This window comes from Oreochromis aureus, linkage group 19 (assembly GCF_013358895.1).
Source record: "Oreochromis aureus strain Israel breed Guangdong linkage group 19, ZZ_aureus, whole genome shotgun sequence".
In the NCBI taxonomy this organism is placed as follows: Eukaryota; Metazoa; Chordata; class Actinopteri; order Cichliformes; family Cichlidae; genus Oreochromis; species Oreochromis aureus.
Genome location: NC_052960.1, coordinates 1,205,739 through 1,227,122, shown reverse-complemented (window position 1 = coordinate 1,227,122; position 21,384 = coordinate 1,205,739). Strand labels below are relative to the sequence as shown.

The following is a 21,384-nucleotide window of genomic DNA, read 5'->3' as shown; positions in this document are numbered from 1 at the left end:
TGAGCTGGGGTCACATGGCAGGGTGGGGTCTGCTTTGTGTGGCTGAATATATACACCCATCAGTGCCAGGCTGTGGATAAATATGAGAGTGTGTGTGAGACACCGGGCAGGTTTGGGTGGATTGCTGCTGACAGCCACTTCCCTCCTCCTGAAAACACTCCGATCAGGACGTTTCCCTCTCAGCCTACGGCCCTCTCTGACCTGATGAAGGCCCACCTCCTCCACCTCCTCTGCTCTGCTTTGAAAAGTGTTCATATTAAATCTGTGTGTGTGTGAGTGTGTGTGTGTGTGTGTGAGTGTGGGACAGTGTTCTAGAATGGAAAGCATTCCACCTCGTGGGCTTTTTGTTTCCTGACACACACTTTGTCAGCAGCAGTGTGTTTCCTGTTGGCTGACTGCCCACACACACACACACACACACACACACACACACACACAGGTGTGTGTTTCTGATTTCATGAGGCAGAAACGGAGAGACTGAAGCTTCTACCTGTGAATGAAGCTCACGATGACCCACCTGCTGCCTTGTTTCCTTATCAGTGGTCCTCCTCGGCACACTGGATCAGCCTCTGCAGGACTCACTGACATGTTAATATTTATAAAAACAGAAATATTAAAACCTTTATTTTGGCGGTGGGAATATGTGAAAGGTCCCCAGTTTGAAGCTGAACATGGATCCACCCACCGCCTCATTACTAAGCTTTGTTTCATGATGTGATGTCATCATCGTCACTGTAATGACACTTTGTCTTTTCACAGGACACGCTGCAGCAGCTGATCGTCATGCCGCTGCCCAACATCCTCTGCATCGCCAAGGACCCGATATCAGGTAACGCTTACGTCGCACACCTTCACCGGTGAATGTACCTCCACAAGCTGATCAAAGCGCCCAACCAACGCGGTGAAGATAAACTTCAGTCAGTCAAGTTAGGATCAGAAAACACGCGAGTCCATCTCACCTGCGCAGGTGCAGCAGGCGGTGCTCATCCCTCCAAACGTTGTCCCAGCTGCTAGAACGAGATAGCCCGCTGCCTGGTGTCCTCGCAGTGAGGAGAGCTGAGACGCTCAAACGCACTGAGTGTCTGTGCACAGAGATCAGCTGATCACACACCTGAGGCTGTGCTGACAGTGTGCAGACTGTTTCATTAGACACACAGGGGTGTTAGCAGGTGTGTGTGTGTGTGTGTGTGTGTGTGTGTGAGACAGATTTGTGTAGCTTTCGTGCTTTAAGCCTCGTCTTTACAGACTCACCTGTGATGACATCAGCTCTTCGCTCAGCTGAAGACACAGGATTTAAACCAGAGTGTGTGATTGAAAAGTGGTTTGTATTTATTTCTCGGTTGTTCTCAGAGGTCGGATGGCGTGACCGCTGCACCTCGCTGCTGCTGTGGCCTGAAATCATGGCGCCGTGTATCGAGCCATGGCATGACTGTAACCACGAGTTTCTCTGTTTTGTTCCCTCAGCAAAGAGCATGGAGGAACTGAAGAGGCTTTTGTTGCTGATTCTGGGCTGTGCTGTGCAGGTAACACACACACACACACACACACACACACACACACACACACACACACACACACAGCCTCTCCCAGGAATCATGTTTGTGTGTCGTTTTGCATGTCTGAGCACAGCCGTCGCTTCGTGTTCCTGCTGATGAGGGCTGGACTGGATGTGGGCGGGGCTTCTCGCTCTTTTAAACACCAATCAGTTGTGTTTATGTTAACCCCGTGGATCCTGATCACAGTGAGGTTATTTGGCGTGTTGCTGGAAGCCGCTCCTCCCTGGAAGTGATTTATCCAGATGTGTCGAGCTAAGACTGAGTTTACCTGCTGACAGGTGGGCTCGGTTTGTTCTCCCATCGCTCTGAACGCAGCGACCTCGTCTTCTTCTCGCGACCCTTTGTTTCCGAATTTCCCTCCCCCTTTGTCCCCCCCCCCCCTCCCTGCACTTGCTCGACTGGTTCCCGGGAAGAGGAAGGCCATGAGGGGAAACAGGGAGGGAGGATAAACCACAGGGAAATGATGTTGTTGTTGCATTAAATAGCTGTGGCCCCGCCCTGCAGACACACACCTGACAACAAAAGGTTGAAGCACATCAGTGAGGATGACGCTGCCTTCAGCCCTGTACCTGCTAACATTTACCTGCACACCTGCTTCCTCCCACCTGAACCTTTCATGCTTTTATTTCTGAGCTTTGCTGCTGCACGTCTGTGACATCATCAGCCCAGACGTGTTGAACACGCTGGATTTTAAAAACTGCAGTTAGTCTGTGATGTGTGGGACTTTGTGCCGGACAGACGCGAGTTTAGAGCAGAAACCAGATTAAATGTAAGAAAGCAGACGTGTGCACATGCAGTTACATCATCAGTGTTTAGATTTTATTGGGTCGTGGATATAAACTGCACAGGTGAGCCCTTCACCTCCAAGTCCACCTGTTACTGACGTAGTTACCATCTCGCCTGAAAACATGATTTTATTCTTTCACTTTTATGTGACGTCATCTTTTATTTGTCTCTTTGTGCTGTTAATGTGTAACACACGCTTTCATTTTTAACTTTAGTTTTCTGACGTCTGTCATGTTGTTTTTAAAGATGCTGAATAACTGAAGTTGTTATTTTTGTTATTATTGTCGTCGTCATTAATAATTTCCACACACAGAGAAACAACAGCTGCTGTTTGATTTTAATCCTTCATTTCCTGTGTGTCTGTGTGTGTGTGTCTGTGTGTGTGTGTGTGTGTGTGTCTCTGTGTGTGTGTCTCCTCAGTGTGAGCGTAAGGAGGAGATGATCGAGAAGATCAAGCTGCTGGACATTCAGACTCAGGCTGCCATCGTGTCTCACATCCAGGAGGTGACTGAAACACAGATGAAGAGCTTCACTGCTGATCACTGATCACATGGTGCTGCTGCAGCAGCATCTCCACCCGGGAAAGTTTGTCCCAGGTGGAGACGCTGCAGCAGCAGCACCCTCACGTTAGTGTGTACCTGCTGCCTGTTTTCATCTGGAGGTGCTGACCCACGTCAGCCTCACAGCGTTCAGGTTAACCTGCAGACCGTCCTCTGGCGCCGCCAGGAGGACGGCACCTGCATCGAGCACAGACGTGGCCTTCTGCTGGAGTCTGTGTTGACTGTGACGGTAAAACGTCTTTGAACTTGAGTGTTCAGAAATCATTTTGTATCAATAGCAGAGGCTGAAGGGGAGGCACCCCTCAGAAACCAGCACGGGACGATCACCGTCGCTGGAGGAGGCCACACCCCTCCTCTGGTTTAGGTTTATCAGCCCCAGGCTTGAACCAGAGAGCAGGTGTAACACTCACTGTGACATCATCATCAGCAGGAAACTGTTTAGAAACTTTAAAATCTAAGTTTCAGCTGCATTATGGGATGTGCTCGAGCTGCAGCGGTGTATATCTGTGTGTCTGTGTGTGTGTGTGTGTGTCAGGTGACCCACAACCAGCTGAATGTTCTGGACCTGTCCTGGCTGGAGGAAGGAGCAGAGATCATCCACGAGGAGCTCGAGCCTCTGTCCCGCAACATGGCGGCGTCCCTGCGGCAGCTCATCGACCAGCGAGACAAAGCCAGCGAGGTACGCTCGCAGACGCAGCTTTATACACGTCCTCAGCGTGACGCAGCCGCCGTGATGTCTGTGAACAAGGCGCTGAGTCTGAAGGTCGTGTTTAGGAGAGATGAGAGGATCCACCGACGTGTTTTAAATCAGTAAAACTTTAACGTCTCAGAATAGCGTGATTGATCGGCTTTAATGATCAATGTGACTGTGATGTGTTATTGACGAGGCTGAGGTCACAGTCGCTCCTTTCATGATCAGGACGTTTGTCTCGTTAAGCTTTAAAGGACGCAGCGTCACGTTTGAAGGCTTGACCAATCGCATCGATCTCACTTCGTTCTGTGTTGCTGACACGAGATTCAACATTTTTCACCTGAAATGTTCACGTTTCCCACTCTGACACCTGCACACCTGCCTTACAGGTGATTGTGGACCTGACCCAGGAGAGGGACTACCTGTCCAGTCAGCAACCCCAGGACGGGTGCAGGGGCCTGGGCATGATCGGCCCGGAGCATGGGCGGAGCTCCGCAGGGGCGGGAGTGAATAACGGCGGCTCGGCCGGGGCGGCGCTATCCAAGGAAGAGAAGCAGCATTTGTCCGTGGAGCTCGCCGACACCAAAGCCAAGCTCCGCAGATACAGACAGGAGCTGTGAGTCTCCGCCTTCAAACACGTCCGTCCAATAAAGTCTGTACGCGCTGAAGGTGGCTCCGCCTTCAGCGTGACGAGCCCGAGCTAACGAGGCTCCAGCACACCTCACAGGCCGTGTGTACACGACCACGCCGCTGTAATCACAGGGCGGAGACATGTGATTGGAGTTTACAGCAGGCACGCCTGTGCTACTCACTGACCCAGGAAGCTCTCTGCTGAACACACGTCTCTCTCTTATTTTTGGTCATAAACATGAAGCGTCACAGTTTGCAGAGGTCAGAGAGCCGGTAGTGTTTCCATAACGACGCTGACAGGACGTGTGTGTGTTTAACTGGTGACCGACAGGAAACAGTTTAGAGACAAACGGAGCCACGAAATCTAACACACGACCTCGATCACGTTAACCACTGAAACAGCTCGGGTGCTCTCAGAGCGAGCGTGCTGTTGGCGTCAGATAACTAACGGTGTGTGTGTGTGTGTGTGTGTGTGTGTGTGTGTGCGCGCGCGTGTGTGTGTGTGCAGGGAGGAGAAGACGGAGCAGCTGATGGATTCGAGGCATGAAGTGGAGCGTTTGGATCAGGAGCTGCAGAGACTGAAACAAGAGGTGAGAAACACTGAGGTCAGAACAGGACGAGTCAGATCACTGAGCCGCTGAGCCACAGTAAGGTTGCGTTTCCGTGAGGAGCATTTGTGTGGAAGCTCGTTTTCCTGCGTGTCGGTGTGAGTCGTGCTCAGCTGACTGCTTTTGGGAGAATCCCCGTCTGCAAACGGGATGCTTCCTAAAAGGAAGCAAAAACAGAGCCTGTAATTATTTACAAATGGTCCCCAGAGAGCATCCAATGTTCAGCCTGAGGATTTCTTATCTGCTCACTTTGGATCTGATGCCAGCCGTGAAGTTGTTCCAGGAGCAACAGAAAGCTGGAGAAGTCGGAGCTGTGGGAACATCTGACGGCTGATGACAGGTCGGATGAGGCGAAGGTGTTCAGGGGCGGAGCTCTGTGGCAGTGTGAGGGCGGAAGGGTGACTGAATACAGGCTGGAAACATCTGGAGCAGCTGGAACCGCTCCTCAGCAGGAACGACGCTGCATCAGGTTCAAGATGAGCCCATATTCTACATAAAAGGATCAGATCGATCACTTTGACCTTTGACCTGCTCTCTGTGGGCTGTGATTGGAGGACGGCTCTGTCCAGCTGAACATGGTTTGCACGATGGATTATTTCTAACATGATCCTCTCACACAGCTGGGATTAGATACACATGTAATCTGATGGAGGGTCATTCCCCTCTGCAGTGGTCACTTTGTCCCAGTTTGATGAACTGGTTTTGAGCACGCAGCAGAGATTAATAAGTGTACAACAGGATGACGTGTAATCCTGCACGGCTTCAGCATTTAAATTACCAACAGATTACAGAGCATCAGGAGATCAGAGCCACACAACGTTTGTATAGAAGAAGTTTAAGCAGGCCGCTGCTCTGGGTTCGTGGTTGGATGGTGGCGGCGCTTTTATCGTGAGGTTTGGATTAATAACAGGAAGGAAGTGACGATAACGTGTGCCTGTTTTATTTTTCAGAACCAGTCTCTGTCCGTCGAGGCGCGCTCCGCCCGGGTGTACCGGGACGAGGTGGACTCCATGCGGGAACGAGCCGCACGCGTCGACCGCCTGGAGACCGAACTGAGCAGATGCAAAGAGAAGCTCAACGACGTTCACTTCTACAAAACCCGAGTGGAGGTAAAACCGGAGCGTCACACCACAGAGCAGCCTCGACATTAAAGCCACCGACAAACACCACCATCACCTCCACACGCCGCCTGAAACAGGAAGCTGTGGGTCCTCTGGCGTCCGCTTCAGGCTGGCTCCAAAAGGGAGTCAAATACCTGGCTACTTCCATCTTCTGCATACAGTCTGTGTACGGAGCGACAGTTGAACGCTGTAAACAGATGAGCATAAGAACAACAGCGTGTGCAGACCTGGTGGTGCTCCGGGTGGTGTTCAGCTGGGACACCTGGGTCCTGCATTCATGTTTGATCCCCTCCCTAACCACAGACCTGCACACGCCTTGGTGGCGGCGCCCTCTGTCAGGCGGTTAATGCCTGACTGAAAGTGATGTACACAGACCTCACCGCACAGCTTTCAGGACACCTGCAGAGGTCTGAGGCGTCCACACCTCCTCCACTCGGGGGAGGGGCCTGGTGATGTCAGGTGGTTTTAATGTCGTTGCTGACAGAAAAAAAAAGACAAAGGGGTGAACGTTTATTTTCATATTTCTGTTTATGTCCTCACACCGAACACAATTCTACACTTAATCTGACCATGTGTGCGTCTGTGCATGTGTGTGTGTGTGTGCGTGTGTGTGTGTGTGTGTGTGTGTGTGTGTGTGTGTGTGTGTGTGTGTGCACTCCAGGAGCTCCGGGAGGACAACCTGACCCTGCTGGAGACGAAGGTGTTGTTGGAGGAGCAGCTGTCGGCCTCACGGGGGCGCTGTGACAAACTGCACACGCTGGAGAAAGACAACCTGCTACTGCGGGCAAAGATCCACGACCTGGAGATGGTACGACCCAGACGCACACCGTCACATGGTTCACACAGTCACCGCGCCAGATGTTTCCAGATGTTCTTGACACGAAGCACAGAGATGGTGTCTGGGTGGTGTGTGATGTAGATTAGCACACGTAGGATGAGAGCACCTCCCCTTACTGTCAGGATCAGCCTCTGAAGTTCTCATCATCGTTTACGATCACGCCCCCTTTACCTGTAAAAAAAAAAAAAAAAAAACTTTATTCAAACCACTTCCTGTGACAAACGGTCACATGGCATCAGCGTACTCAGGTGATAAACAAACTATAATAAAATGCAGTTTAACAGCACACACGTCTGTGATGGGCTGGCCACCTGCCCAGTCTATACCCCGCCCCTCACCCTGTGACCTCTGGGATAGGCTCCGCCCCTCAGGACCCTGAAAAGCATAAACAATGAATAGAGTGGGCAGGAACCAGAAGAACGCTGGTCTCTGTAAAAATCCAGTTCTCCTGTTAGTGTTGCTCATCATCCACCTGTCTGTCCTCCACCTGTCTGCAGGAGCGGGACAGCGAGCGGCGACGGCTGGAGGAGCTGGTGGAGGAGAACATGCTGCTGGAGATCGGACAGAAGCAGAGCATGAACGAGTCGGCTCACCTGGGCTGGGAGCTGGAGCAGCTCACCAAGAACCACGACAACACCAACACCGAGAGTGAGCCTCCACCTGTCTGTCCTCAGCCCATCTGTCTCCATCATTCTGTCTTACCCCGTCTGTCCTCCACCCGTCTGTACACTGGTAACTGTCTCTCTTCTCTCCGCCCAGCCCGCAAGTCTCTGGTCGACGAGCTGAACGAGTGCGTCTCCAGCCGCATGCTGAAGCTGGAGAAGGAGAACCGGGAGCTGCAGGCGTCCATAGAGAGGCTGAAGGAGGAGAACCACCTCCTGCAGGAGCACCAGCTCCACACGCAGGAGCTGGACCGGGAGAACCAGAGTCTCAGCAACAAGGTGGGACCTCACAGTCACACCTGCTCGAGGCACTGCTGTTGGGATTCTGTTTTTCACAGTAACAGTGATGCATCGCGTCTCAGTCCTGCAGGCGTGCAACGTTTAGTCTCGATGCTGATATGAGACACATACGTGCAACTTTTACTGATTGATAACACAGCTGATCAACAAAGAAACATGGATCTCATTGGTTAAGGTTTACAGTAAAACTCACACAAGCCGGTGTCTCCACCTGACTGCAGGTGTTCATCTACAGCAGCCCAATTTCACGTGCACTACTCGTGCACACAAACATGAACATCACTCAGTAAACTTTCATTCGTCCAGTATTTGTGTTTGCGTCCGTGCTGCAGGGGAACTTTCAGGGAGTAAACATGAAGAAACATGACGACGTGACCTGATAACAAACTCGTCTCGTTTTTTTACGGCACAGTTTTAACTGTTTTAAGTTTTAACGTCCTGCAGCATCATTTAACCTCAGTGAGCTTTGAAACACTGACCTGTCTCTAACATCTACACCTGTGTTTGTGTTTCAGCTGGAGCGTCTCCAGGGTTTACTGGACCAGGAGAAAATAACCAATCAGGACATGGAGGCTCTGGGGGAGGAGCTACTGAAGGAGAAACAGAGTCTGGAGCGCGAGATGCACGTTCTGAAGGCAGAGAAGGACCGACAGGTGTGTGGCACGCTCAGGTAACATCGCCTTCATTGTCAGTCGCAGAGGAGACCGGCTGACTTCCTGTTCTGCTTGTCCAATCAGATCTCAGAGCTGGAGAGCGAGAAGCAGCACCTGTCGGAGGCAGTGGCGTCCCTTCAGGAGCGCGCACAGTCTAACAGCGTGGCGAGGGTCCGCGAGGTGGAATCAGAGAACCGCCTGCTGCACCAGAGCATCACCGACACCAGCTCCCGATTGGCCAGCCTGGAAACGCAGCTCAAAGTATCCAATGAGGAGGCAGAGAGGCTGAGGGAGCGGGCGGGGCGGTGTGAGGAGGCGGAGCGAGAGGTGGCGCGGCTGGAGAGGAGCCGGGAGGCGCTCAGCAGAGAGGTACGTAAACGCTTCCTCCTCTCTGACGAGTCTCACTGCGGCATAAGTGTAACATGCCCGTGTCGCCTCCAGGTGGCGTCTCTGCGGGCGTGCAGTGAGCGCTCCGAGGCTCTGGAGAAACAGGTGACCTCCTTGGAGCAGGAGGTGCACAGGCTGAAGCGGGAGGCGGAGGAGAGCCAGCGGGAGCTGCAGCGGCTGACGAAGCAGGAGGCAGAAAATGGACTGCTGTCCAAGGAGAACCTGGAGCTCCGCTGCTCCCTGGAGAGCCTGCGCTCCTCATCCACCCGCCTCACCACTGTGCAAGAGGAGCTCCAGGAGGCGCAGAGGGAGATACAGGAGCTGCAGAGGAGGCTGGATCAAGCTGGGGAGGAGAAGCAGGGAGAGAGGAAGAGAGTGGAGAGGCTGGAGGTGAACCTGGCAGCTCTGAACCAGGAGAAGCATCACATAGAGGAGGAGATGGAGAAGAGCAAAGAGGAGAGGGTGGAGGAAGAAAGGAGGCGGCAGGAGGCAGAAAGCAGAGAGGAGGACCTGAAGAGGGAGGTGGAGGAGCTGAAGGAGGAGCGGAGGAGGCGAGTGGAAGGAGACGAGGAGAGGAAGAAGCTCCAGCTGGACCTGGAGCAGTCGGAGAAGGGCCGGAAGCAGCTGGAGAAGGAGAGCTGGAGGATGAGGACGCTCCTGGAGGGGAAGGAGACGGAGCTGGAGGAGAAAACCAGGAGGCTCACTGAGGTCACGAAGGAGGGAGGAGCTCTCAAGAAGGAGGTGGAGCGAATGAAGGAGGCGGCGGTGAAAGCAAAGGAAGTGGAGCGAGAGAACAAGGAGCTTCAGAAACAAGCGACGATCGACAAGAGGACGCTGGCCACGCTGAGAGAGGTGAGAGGAGGGGCAGGGGGAGGAGCTTCGTTTACGCAGGTGTCCGTGGCACCGCTGGGCGGGTTATTTAGATTCTAGTTCAGAGTTTGGATCTGAGCAGGTGAGCTGTGGAAGCGTCACTCGTGGGTCCGTGTCGGTCTCCTCGTTGCTGCTGACGCCTGTGAGACCGCGAGGAGCCGCACTTCCATAGCCTGCATTCAGCTCGTCCTTTGCAGAAGTCACGTAAAAAACGCAGACAGCAAAAACGTCATAATCCAGAAACACGCTTTGCAGATCCGATCAGCTGTTCATTGCACTTCCTACTATGGCATGTCCGCCATTACCTGCAGATACCAGGAAGTGATGTCATTTTTTGTGGGAAACTGTTTTTTTCCTACAGGAGCATGTTTGACTTGAACTTAAACTGCACTGTTGGAAATCATTTATTTTGATGCTGTTTTTTTGCACAATAATATTTATTTGAGTTTCTCCTGAAGTTCATAAAAGTGGGTGTAGCTCCAAAATGAAACTACAGAGACACTCAGTCAGTTTGCTGGTTGGAAATATGTGTAAAAACCCAAGAAGGCGGGGTATATATTTCCTACAGGCTTAGTGCATACATGTTATTAAAACTTATATTGATGTATAGCAGCTTGGAAGATGGAACAACAGCAGGTAAAAATATGAAGATGAGCTCTGGTGGACTTGGTTCTGTGGGGGCTTTAAAGGGTTAATCAGTTTTATTTATAAGGCGCATTTCTTTGCTCTCAGAACTGCAAAAAAAGCAGTAAAATGAAAACAGTGTATTAAAATCTGAATCTCCATCAAAGACGAGGCGCTCGGTCAGCTTTAACCGACATATACACCAGAAGGCCAGCAGGGGGCGCTGCACTGCTAGGTACTGAACACTGGGGTGTTTTGCAGCATCAGTGTGGAAGGTTCCTGTGAGCGTCACATCGAGTCCTGAACAACCAATCAGCAAGTCTGAAAACGTGTATGTGGTTAAAACAGACTGTAACTTGTGTCAGTTGTTCGTTCTCGGCTCTTTGGAAACCTGCAGAGAGGGGCAGTGTGGCCAAACGATATAACTCACCATGTAAATGATGCGAGACTAAATACTTTACAGCTCAACTTTGTTAGTGTAAAAAAAACATCAATTTATTTCCACTTAAACAAGCAGCTGTGTTTTCTCTGCATTAAAGCTATAAAAATGTAACAGAGCAAATGCACCTGTGTGGAACCTCCTCTTCCACACTCTGAGTGGGCATCATATCCTTAACGATGCGTCTCTGCGTTAGTTCGTTCCCCCAGCGATGGCTAAGGCCTGCAGCTATTTAAAGCCGACTGTTTGTTGAGTCAGCTTCTTCAGTCTCACCACCGCGCTAGTTGAAGCCTCTTCGTTCAGCTGTGTTGTGCTTCTGCTTCAGATGATGAAGGTTTGTGGTGTTTCCTCCCTTCACCACGACGGCCCGCTTGCATGTTCTACAAAAACATTGTGCTTTGGTGGCTTTCTGACGAAAACCAAACCAGTTCCACATCACTGCGGTTGCTCCACTTTTACAAACCAGTTCTGGTTCGTCTGTTTCATTCAATGATTTGCTTTCGCCCTTCTCATTCTCCGCCGCCGCCGTGCTTTTTATGCCATGTTTGTATGAAAACAAAGGCACCGCGCATGCGTGTTTTACCCATATTCTATCACGATGTTTCATTTTCTTATCATTGCCTAACATTACACCGGTGTTACCGTGAAAGGTATAATGTGTCCCAGCTGTACTGTAGATGCTCCTGGGATTCAGTTCTGGTCCCTCGGGCAGACGCCCGGCGACGTCGGCCGCTCTGAGCCTGACGCCGAGCGCCCGTGACCTTCAGCGGTGTTTGTGTCGCGGTTTTGCAGGAGCTGGTGTCGGAGAAGCTGAGCGTTCAGCAGCAGAAGGTCGAGCTGGAGCGACTGAACGAAGAGCTGGAGAAGATCGGACTGAACCGGGAGAAGCTGCTTCAGCAGGAGCACACGCTGGAGGACAGGTACGACCCTGCGACCTCAGCTGTGCACTTTAAACCGATCTCTGACGAGGGACTGACGGATGTGTTTGAATGTCAGCAGGTACAGGCTGCTGGAGTCTCGGCTGGAGGAAACCGTCCAGCAGACCATGAAGGTCAAGGAGGAGAAAATCTCCAGCCTGGAAAAGAAGCTGGAAGAAAGCGGCGCCCTCAACAAGACGCTCCACGCGGAGCTGGAAGCTGTGAGGAAACGCGCCCTCGCCTTCGCGTCTGTAAAGTTGAAGCTGTGCGACAGTCTGACATTTTTCTTTCCCGCTGCAGGCTCGTCAGACGGCGTCCACCTCGCATCAGCAGCACGAGGAAGTAAACCACAACTCCCAGCAGCACCTGGCGGCTGACCGCAGCGCCACGGCCGAACTGCTGCGAATCAAAGATCACCTGATCGACGTGGAGAAGAACGTGAGCCGCTGTTTCTGATCATCATCATTAATAATGATGTTATCACTGTTAATGATTATAGCAGCACAGGAACGTTTCCTGTTCAGCACCTAAGAAAAGTTCTCACACGTGAAAAATACTTTGTGCTAATTTGATGGTCAACATGTGGCTTGAGGACCAGAACCGGGCCGCAGAAAAATAGAAATGAAAGGCGGGATGAGTTTGTGTGACTGCTGTGAAACTGTGTTTGTTTGGTCCAGAACGCCTCCCTGCAGACGGAGAGCAGTCTGCTGAAGGAGCAGCTGAAGCAGCTGGAGAACCAGAACACTTCCCTCAACAACCAGATGGCGGCGCTGCAGCGGCACACCACCACGCTGCAGGAGCAGAACTCGGCGTTGCACACGCAGACGGCGAAGCTGCAGGCACGCTCACGCACGTGTAACTTCGACCCAGTTTACATTCAGGCCGTCGCGCTCACGCTTCATCTCTGTGTCCTCTCAGGTGGAGAACTCCACCCTCTCCTCTCAGAGCGCCTCTCTCATGGCCCAGAATGCCGTGCTGCAAGGCCAGGTGACCGCCCTGGAGACGGAGGTGGAGTCATGGCAGCGGCAGCGCGAGGAGGCGTGGCGAGCCAGAGAGGGCGTGCTCAGCGATCACGAGCGCCTGCTGAGCGTTCACGAGAGGCAGGCTCACGAGTACGAACAGCTGATCAGTCAGCACGCGGCGCTGAAGGGCAAACAGAGGGCGCTGGAGAGCGAGCACAGGACGCTGCACGGCAAGTAAGTGGACGCGTCGGCGTGAAGCGCTGGAATGAGTCAGGTGACAGGAAGCAGCACAGGTGGGAGAAAGGGCGCCAAGTGTAACCATGGAAACGGCTCCTGATCGCTCGAGCCACAAGTTTCATTTTAGCTGATCTACCTGTACGTGTCACTTCCTGTCTCTGTCTCTTGATCTGTCAGCTTCACCTTTGACCCTTTAAATCAGGCTAATACCTGCGAGGTGTACAAGAATTTGAACCACTCTCAGAGAGACGCTTTGAGGTGGCCGACCTTTGACCCAATGACACTTCCTCCTTTCACAGTTAAATAGAGGTTTGCTCTGAAACTGTAGCTGCAGTCACGATGTGTACATTTAATGACGTTCACAGCACGATGGCGATGAAGAGCAGAGGGTCTGATGAGCACGGAGCGCCGCTGCTTGCTCTGCTGCTTGCTCTCTGTGAGGGGTTAATGTGTTTGTTCCAGCTGAGAAACATCAGGCTCAGGCGTCTGCACCGGTGATCAGATACTGTCTGCACTCTGAGGTCAGAGCGTCCATCGGCTCACTGAAGTTTGTCACACTTGCTGATTTGGACTGAACACACAAACACGCGACACTGAGCATTTCATCAGATTTTAATAAGCAACAAGCTGCAGTGAAGCTGCTCTCAGAGTAAAGCAGCCTGTAAGCATGACAGCATGTGTTCACCTGCACCATAAACATGTGCTGACATTTGTGCGACACAGTTAAGATCACAGTAACTGTTTACATGAGTTCATGTGTGCAGTGCTGAGGAAAGGATGAGCTGCATGACTCTGCAGAGATCAGTGATCTCGTGAGTATTTCTGGACTATATGTCACAAGGATTTCCTGCAGCAGCAGACGCGCCTGCAGCCTGCTCCACATAGCAGTTGTTGTCAAACAGCTGACCTGCAACTTGTTTGTGTTTTTCAAGAAAGGCTTGAAGCTGTGACACGGTGCACTCGTAGATCTTGTTCTCAACATTCTTAGCTGTGGCACCCCCACTCTTATAAGACTGTGATGTCTGGTCATAGTAGCAGTAGGCGACCCACATGTAGTCTGGGATGTTGACACGAGCCTCATTATCTCTTTTGATCCAGTTTCCTTCTGATCGAATCGCACCGACCAGAACGTAGACGGAGTTATCTTTGGCCAAAGCTTTGAGTTTGGCCTCATGGAGACTCCACTTTTTTTCATTCAGCTTTTTTCTTTGGGGAACTATATTAGTCAGGGTCATAGTGGCTTTGGAAGCTTCACCTGTAGAAAATGATGTAGAGACAGAAGAAGGATGTGATTGGTGGGTGGATGAAAGTGTAACAGGTTATGATAAAGTGCTGTGTAGAATAAATTTCCTTCATAAACAGAGTTTAAATATTTTTAAAGGTCTTGTGTTTGAAGTCTTCTTCTTTCCTGTGTTCTCTGGTACATGTTCCTGGGACCGTGTTCTGTCCCCACATGTGAGAACACGCATGTAAATCTTAATGAGTGTGCACAAGACAGACACGACAAACCCCTCAGAACAGCTCGACCTCTCTTACCTGCATGATGTGAGCTGGGGTTGAGGTGACCATGATTGTATTGATCTTTGTATTGATCTTTGTTTTGTTCAAGTTCTTCGTAGTCCTCATCTGTTGCCTGCCTCTTTCCTATTTCCTTAGGGTCTAGTGTAGGATGTTTGTGTTTCACTGAATCCTGTGTCATCATCTTCTTTTCAAACTCCTGTTTCACCAGCTAAAGGTAGAAGATCGACATGTGATGTAAACATGTTATAGATCAGCTGATCTACATACACACAGTACTTTGTTTACATTAAAACGACTCATTCTGGTGCGTTACTGTAATATTAAACACAGAAAGTACTGCCATCACTTTTTACAGTCTTCACTGAAATGTTAAATGTGTGCTGAAGCTTTAGCATCTGTCAGGAAGTCTGGGATCAGCTGTCTGTGGAAGAAACCTGAGTGGGTCTCATTTACAAAGCTGTCGTATACCTGAGGCTCCACCATCCAGCTGTGATCGGAGCTTTTTCCATCCTCAACTATGTAAGCAGAGTAGACGGGAATGCGGTTGGTGGTGTCGTACAGGGTGGCAAAGTGGTAGCTGGTGGTTCACAGAGTCAATAATTAGAAAGATTGAATCTTAAAAGTAAAGTTCACAATAGCAACGACAGATCAGAAAGTTCATTTAAGTCCAGCTCTGCAGTTTAACAGAATAAATAAATAGTTTTATTTAATATGATCATTACCAGTTATTAAACTTCTGGCAGATGTGGACGTGATTATTGGAAGTCCAGGTTGGCACATGCCCGTTGTAAAAGTATTCCATGCAGTCCTACACAACAGAGCAGCAGAAACCAGGTTTAAACACACACAGAAACCATCTTATCATCTTTATGAATGCACTGACGCGCAAACCTCATTGAAGTTTTCCACGACGTGTGCGTTGACGGGAAAGACGAGGAGGAGGAAGCACACGGTCACTGAGCTCTGCATGCTGGATAAGTCTGAGATCCTCAGCTTTTATAACTTACATACGTTTTTGTTTTTTTTTGTTTTTATTGTCCTCATGTTATCTCTACTCATAGTAAAACATTGGCTATGAAGAAGAATTTGGCTAAAAACGAGATAAAAACTAGAGTCTGTTTCCAAATGTAAATTACATGCAACCTGATAATTCTTAACATTAAGAATTAAATTAAAGAATATATAACAAACTAGTCTTTTTAATATAGTGTATCTATGCATCTTCTTCCACCTACCAAGTCTTGGTCAGGCTGGAGTCTATCACAGCTGCCATGTGGTGGGAGGTGTGGGTACGCCTCAGCTAGAGGTTTTATAATGGCCACGTGTACCAGTCCTTCCGTCACACACAGAGACGGGCTCATGTTAGAATAATCGGTTAGCTTTAGCCCACCTACACAGAGAACATGGGGACCCCACACAGCAGGGCCCAGTGGCTGCTGCAGGACAAACATGGTTTATTCAGCTCAATACAATAAATATAGACTGTACCCCATAACAGCGGCTGTGCTTCTCAGCAATACATCAGGAGTAGTAAACGGATGTGTGTAAATATTTTGCGATGGCAGCCATGCTGACGTGATCTTCTGAGGATTTCCTGGACTTTTCTGTTGAAGTAGATCAAACTTTGCTGGATTCGAACACTCGGTCAATAAACTTGATGAAGGTAATCAAAGTGTTTTTCAGAGCGAAAGTTTGATTTTTAGCACACTCGAGGCTAACATGGGCTGCCAATAATGTTAGCTTATAACCAGCGGTTGTTGTTTAGCCGTCCATCTCTGCCACTGTATTCAAGATGGCGGGGTAACATGGCAGCTTCCACAAACCAGTGCCCGCTCATGTGTATTTTTAAGGGATTAATTCTAAGAGTGCACATGTTTGTTGAGTACAATATTGTTCCTTTTTCTTTTAAATAAGTGATCACTTCATACTGAAGAAGTCACTTGGATGAGTGATGAAGCATTTCTCCTACTGAAAACACTCCAGATGAACCGAATCAACCGCCTGGGATTTCCTCACCTGGATGACTGAGCAGAAAAGCCCTTGCCCACCTTTTTACCTCTTTATTTTTTCTACATGTGAGATATAACAGAGATGAAGAAGATTAAGTCTGAAATTTAAAAAGTATTGAGTTTGGTTATTTTTCTCAGGGAACCCCTGGTCCTGAGGTCAGAGGTCACAGGGTCCTCTGTGATGTGATGAGGTTGATCTGATGTTGCAAAGTGACACCCCAACAAAACAGCGATGATGACCTTTCTCCAGACATGATCCGATACAGATTCAATAGATCCATACTCCTCGTTTTGCTCTTTTTAAGTGTGTGTGTGTGTCTGTCTGCAGGTACTGTGCACTGCTGCAGCAGAAGGATGAATTGGAGGCGCGTGAGGGGCGTGGCCTGAAAGAGAAGGAGGAGCTAAACCTGGAGTTCCAGAAGAACCGCCTCCTGCAGCAGGAAAACCTCCAGCTGAAAACAGATGTGGACAGGTGATGTGTTTTCACACACAGACTGTATATAAAGGATGGATGTTACCCTCAAGACATCACGCATTAGGCTCTGATGTTTTGAAGCCTCTGTGTTAGCGTTTTGTCCTCCATGTTGGTTCCAGAAGTGACCATGTTTGGATGAGAGGGTGGAGCTACTGGCTGATGTTGCTCATCAGAGCTCAGTAACACCCAATGAAAGCCCTCGACAGCAGCCAATGAGCACAGACTTTAAATTGTTCACCTTCTGCTTCCATCTTCAGACTCTCCGAGAGCCAATCACAGCAGGCGGAGCAGAGCAAGGGACTCCAGCAGCGACTCAATGAACTCAAGAGCTCTTTAAGCTCCGCCCAGCTGGAAGTGAGTCAGTGGATGGCGCGATACGATTCGCTGATGGAGCAGCACCAGACGCTGGATCTCGCCATGACTAAACTAGACAACCACTGTGAGGTAAGCGCACGTTTTTCTGAAACGGCTGATTGACGGGCGCAGCGTGGTCACCGCCTCCTCTGTGTGTGCACAGCTCCTGAGTCGCCTCAAAGGGAACCTGGAGGAGGAGAACCACCACCTGCTGAGCCAGATCAACCTGCTGAGTCAGCAGAACCACACACTGCTGGAGAGGAGCATGGAGAGCAAGGAGCTGTACCACCAGGAGCAGAAGCTCTACATGTGAGTGCTCGTCAGCCGCCGAGAGGCTCAGACAGGCGACGTCCTGCAGGACGAGCTGATCGCTGACGAACCCGGTTCATCCTCAGTTGTCAGTGCAGTCCTCACATCTGTGTTTAGCTTTTACGTGACTGCAGACACACACCTGCCGGCACACACCTGCCATCTCATCAGCAGGTTGGACCATCTAAATCAGGGGTGTCAAACGCATCTGGCCCGTGAGATAATTTCATGTCAGTTAATGATGGCCCGTCGGTGTGGGGGAGCTGAATCTTCAGCCCCGCTGAGAATCCTCGCAGGGAGGGGTATGTGGTTTCCATGGAAACACCAGAGTCTCAGCTAAAGGTTCAACAATTTCAACAACCAACCCAAACAGCTGCCACAGCAGACCATTAAAGAGAAATATCAGTTTTTCTGTGAGTTAAATAAAGTGGAGAGTCTGAGCGAGCAGAACTTTTCTGTCATCTTTGTTCTGACAGTTTAGAGTCGTGCTGACAGAAAAACAGTTGAATCTGTAACGCCTGACAGGAAGTTTCACTGGTGTGTGGGCCGCCAGACATATAGTGATCACAATTGGCCGACTGTGACCGATGTCTGTCTGTCTTGTCAGTGATAAGCTGAACGCTCTCCGTCGTCAGAAGGAGAAACTGGAGGAGAAGATCATGGACCAGTACAAGTTCTACGACCCCACGCCTAAAAAGTAAGAGTCCACACTTCACTTCAGCAGCACCAAACCAAACTGTCTTATCTTTATGGCCATCGCCGCCATCTTTGTTTTTGTGGCGCCATGAGAGGCGGAGCATCAGCTGCTGGGTATCCATACGCATCTACAGACCAAATGCCAGAATCCTTCTCACCTTGGCTCACGTGTGCCGCTCACCTGTTTGTCACACCTGTGACAAACAGGTGAGCGGCTGCAGGTTTCAGCGCAGAGGCCGGGAACATGAAAGAGCCCAACATGCTCGTGGAGGTTTTTCCAGGTCTAGTTGGTTAAAGCGCTTTGAGGCGACTGTTGTTGTGATTTAAGCTATATAAATAAAATTGAATTGAATTGAAAGAGTGACGCTGTTTCCTGCTTATTGTCCAATCAGAGCCCTGATTGTGTTTAAAAGTGTGAGTGCTCACTGTGTTGCAGGAGGAGTCAGTGGGCCGGAGCCAAAGCTTTAGTCAAACTCATCAAACCCCGAAAGGAGAGCAGCCGGGAGAGGGGGGCCGAGAGGGAGCGGACTAAGAGCGCCCCGGACATCCCTCTACCTGCCACGCCCCCCCTCCTGCCCCCCGAGACCCCGCCCCCTCCACCCCAGAGGACCCTCAGTGACTCGCAGGACGGCGGACATAACAGCCCGGGCCCCCAGAGTCCAGCTGTGACCCCCATCAGCCGAGGTACACACACACACACACACACACACACAGAAACTCGTTAAACATGCCTGCAGAGTGTTTAGTTTCCTCTCGGGGACTCGCTCACTGTGAAGTTTGGGGACTTCTGATCACATGTGGGGGAGCTGCTCTCTCTGTCCTGTAGAGGGCGCCGTTGGCTTTCACATGACTGACAGTAAGTTCACATCTGGAACCTTCCTGAGCAGCTGACCCAGCCGTGCACACGTCTGATATTTTTACTGCAGATTTTCAGGGTTTTTATCAGATTCGATCCGTTCTTTGACTTGTTACCTGTCGGTCATCGCTCCACAGACGCAGCTCATTTAAATTCAGACATGCAGTGACAGGTCTGCACAGCTGTTTGTGCACTTTTAGTCTGAACGGGAGTTTTTTGCAGGCGTGTTGTTGGCGTGTTACTCCTCACCTGTATGCACACGTGGAGCGAGCAGCCCTCTCACAGAAACCTCTGTTTGTTTTTTTGGAGCCTAAATGAGAACAAAGTGAAACAGGAAAGAACAACAAAAACTGTCTTTGTGCTTTTTGGCCGGCGTGACGTTCCAGACGTCACATTCTTAGTTTGGGACCGTCGGGAATGCTGGCACGCCTTTAACCCTTTAAAGCCGGTCGGAGCAGGCACGCTCCGTTTTGCGTAACTATTTTTAAATCACTGTAGAACTGCAACCATGTAAGCTAGCGCAATAAATTTTTTTGCACATGAAACCGGAGGAGTTGTACTTACATGTTATGCCATCAGCTTGTCCTCGGTCACGGTTTCCTTCCACATATGGCTTTGCAAAAACTGCATAAAAACCACTTGCAGCAGCAAAAACATGATATTCCAGAAACAGGCTTTGCAGATCCGATCAGCTGTTCATAACACTTCCTATGTTGGAATAGACGTCAGTCATCTTCAGGGCCTTATAAGCCTTTACTGGAGTTTTTAAAAGTCATATTTCACTTCATGCTTTTCTGCATAGTTTCTGTGATGCTTAGAACTCAAACTGCACAGCTGGAAATAGTTTATTTTGATGCATAAGCTGTTTTTTTGCAAATTTGCATTATAATATTTATTTTCGTTTTTCCTGCAGTATATAAAAATTGGTGTATTTCAAAAATAAAACTATGAAGACTCTCAAAATAAATTTCTCGTGGTTGGAAACTGTTTAGTGCAACTTTTTTGTATTTACAGTTTTGAGGGACAAACCTCTTAAATTTCTCTAAGCAGAAATATATTTAAAAAACCAAAAAACAATTTTCAATTTTTTTGTAGTTTATTGCACTTTTTTTGCAATTTATGTAGTTACTATGGACTTAATGCAAACATATTATTAAACTTTGGGCTGTAATGGTTGTATTGATGTATAGCAGCTTGAAATGCTCCCACAAACGGCTCTGCAGCATGTAAAAATATAAAGATAAGCTCTGGAGGACTTGGTTCTGTGGTGGGTCATAAAGGGTTAAAATCACTCACGGACCGTCGCTAAGAGCAGGAGCGTCTGTGTCCACGATGAGCAGCACCACAGTGTCCTCCAGCTGTTCAGCACATCTGGACAAAACAGGACAGATCATGTGTTTGAGAGGAAGTTTTCTGTGAAACAAACTGTTGGATGGAAGTGAAAACAAACCTTTGTGTGTGTGATGGCTACAGGACGGCGTGGACTCTTTGTCCACAGAAACAGAGACGTGCTGTGGAAACGTCTTACATCGGGACATGTCCGGGGCTAAATGTGCACTAACACTTCCTCACACTGACACAGAGGGGTGCGATGGGTTTTTAAACAGGGAACCGTCACACACTGACATTGTTTAGGCTCCGCTCACATTTATAAACCGTAAGAAGGTCGGCACTGAAACGTTTGTGACCCAACAAGTTCAAAAAGGTGATGAGTCGTCACAGACAGCAGCTCCTGCGTCGTCCTCTTCTCTGTGGTGCATGCTCCTAACATCTGTGGGATCTGAACTCAGGCTGAGCTCGGCTCACTCGTTTATAAACCTTCTGTTTAACACAGGACATTACATCCTAGTCTTCCTCACCTCCCTGCTCTCCTTCATCAGTGCCGCGGCGCACTCGGCGACGCCTCCAGCTTCAGATTGAAGTCAGGTGTTTTTAAAGGTCACTGAAGCTGGGAACACTTGAATGCAGCCTGTGAGGGCGTAGCTCCCCTGTAACTAAAGGTTTCAGTGTAATTATTATATTTACATACAGATACTTTCAGGGAGACTAAGTATATTTAGTCGAGTATTTCCACATCTGCGCACGCTGTGACGTGTGTTATGGATTATTATGGAGTGGATCATATTTATATTAAATATTTATCCACACTTGCTTTGATGTGCACGATGCTAAAGGTTAAAGGTTGATCCACTGCCAGTACTGCAGTACTTTAATGTACTTTCAGTATAATTACTTCTCTGTTTGCTGTACAACCTTGTGACCTTTGAGTATGTGTAGGTAATTACAGTGTAATTACAGGCGTTAGGCCTGAGTCGTTACTGAG

At 49.6% G+C, this 21,384-nt stretch overlaps 2 protein-coding genes across 6 annotated transcripts in view; one reads left to right on the top strand and one right to left on the bottom strand.

The window, feature by feature from the left end:
• The window catches only part of ccdc88c (coiled-coil domain containing 88C), a 53,405-nt gene that overhangs the window by 25,477 nt on the left and 6,544 nt on the right, over positions 1-21,384 (top strand). For 4 of the 5 annotated variants that reach the window (XR_005609308.1, XM_039603033.1, XM_039603035.1 and 1 more), the window contains exons 4-26: positions 760-829; positions 1,465-1,523; positions 2,763-2,846; positions 3,438-3,581; positions 3,983-4,209; positions 4,732-4,813; positions 5,782-5,940; positions 6,614-6,760; positions 7,288-7,438; positions 7,550-7,731; positions 8,268-8,405; positions 8,490-8,774; positions 8,847-9,644; positions 11,518-11,645; positions 11,722-11,863; positions 11,943-12,080; positions 12,320-12,481; positions 12,561-12,838; positions 16,700-16,843; positions 17,104-17,290; positions 17,364-17,509; positions 18,117-18,206; positions 18,642-18,889. Coding sequence is in view for 4 of the 5 variants with exons in the window: in XM_039603033.1 (XP_039458967.1) it covers positions 760-829; positions 1,465-1,523; positions 2,763-2,846; positions 3,438-3,581; positions 3,983-4,209; positions 4,732-4,813; positions 5,782-5,940; positions 6,614-6,760; positions 7,288-7,438; positions 7,550-7,731; positions 8,268-8,405; positions 8,490-8,774; positions 8,847-9,644; positions 11,518-11,645; positions 11,722-11,863; positions 11,943-12,080; positions 12,320-12,481; positions 12,561-12,838; positions 16,700-16,843; positions 17,104-17,290; positions 17,364-17,509; positions 18,117-18,206; positions 18,642-18,889 (4,189 nt within the window). In the remaining variant the exon portion in view is untranslated. The remainder of the gene's footprint in view (positions 1-759; positions 830-1,464; positions 1,524-2,762; positions 2,847-3,437; positions 3,582-3,982; positions 4,210-4,731; positions 4,814-5,781; positions 5,941-6,613; positions 6,761-7,287; positions 7,439-7,549; positions 7,732-8,267; positions 8,406-8,489; positions 8,775-8,846; positions 9,645-11,517; positions 11,646-11,721; positions 11,864-11,942; positions 12,081-12,319; positions 12,482-12,560; positions 12,839-16,699; positions 16,844-17,103; positions 17,291-17,363; positions 17,510-18,116; positions 18,207-18,641; positions 18,890-21,384) is intronic. The other variant, XM_039603034.1, reaches the window with a different exon arrangement.
• On the bottom strand, positions 13,390-16,099 carry LOC120434725 (endonuclease domain-containing 1 protein-like). Its single transcript, XM_039603037.1, has 4 exons — positions 15,085-16,099; positions 14,831-14,939; positions 14,378-14,570; positions 13,390-14,096 (listed from the first exon to the last, which is right to left on the bottom strand). Exons 1-4 carry the CDS (start codon positions 15,162-15,164, stop codon positions 13,669-13,671), a joined length of 810 nt encoding a protein of 269 aa, XP_039458971.1. The 5' UTR covers positions 15,165-16,099; the 3' UTR covers positions 13,390-13,668.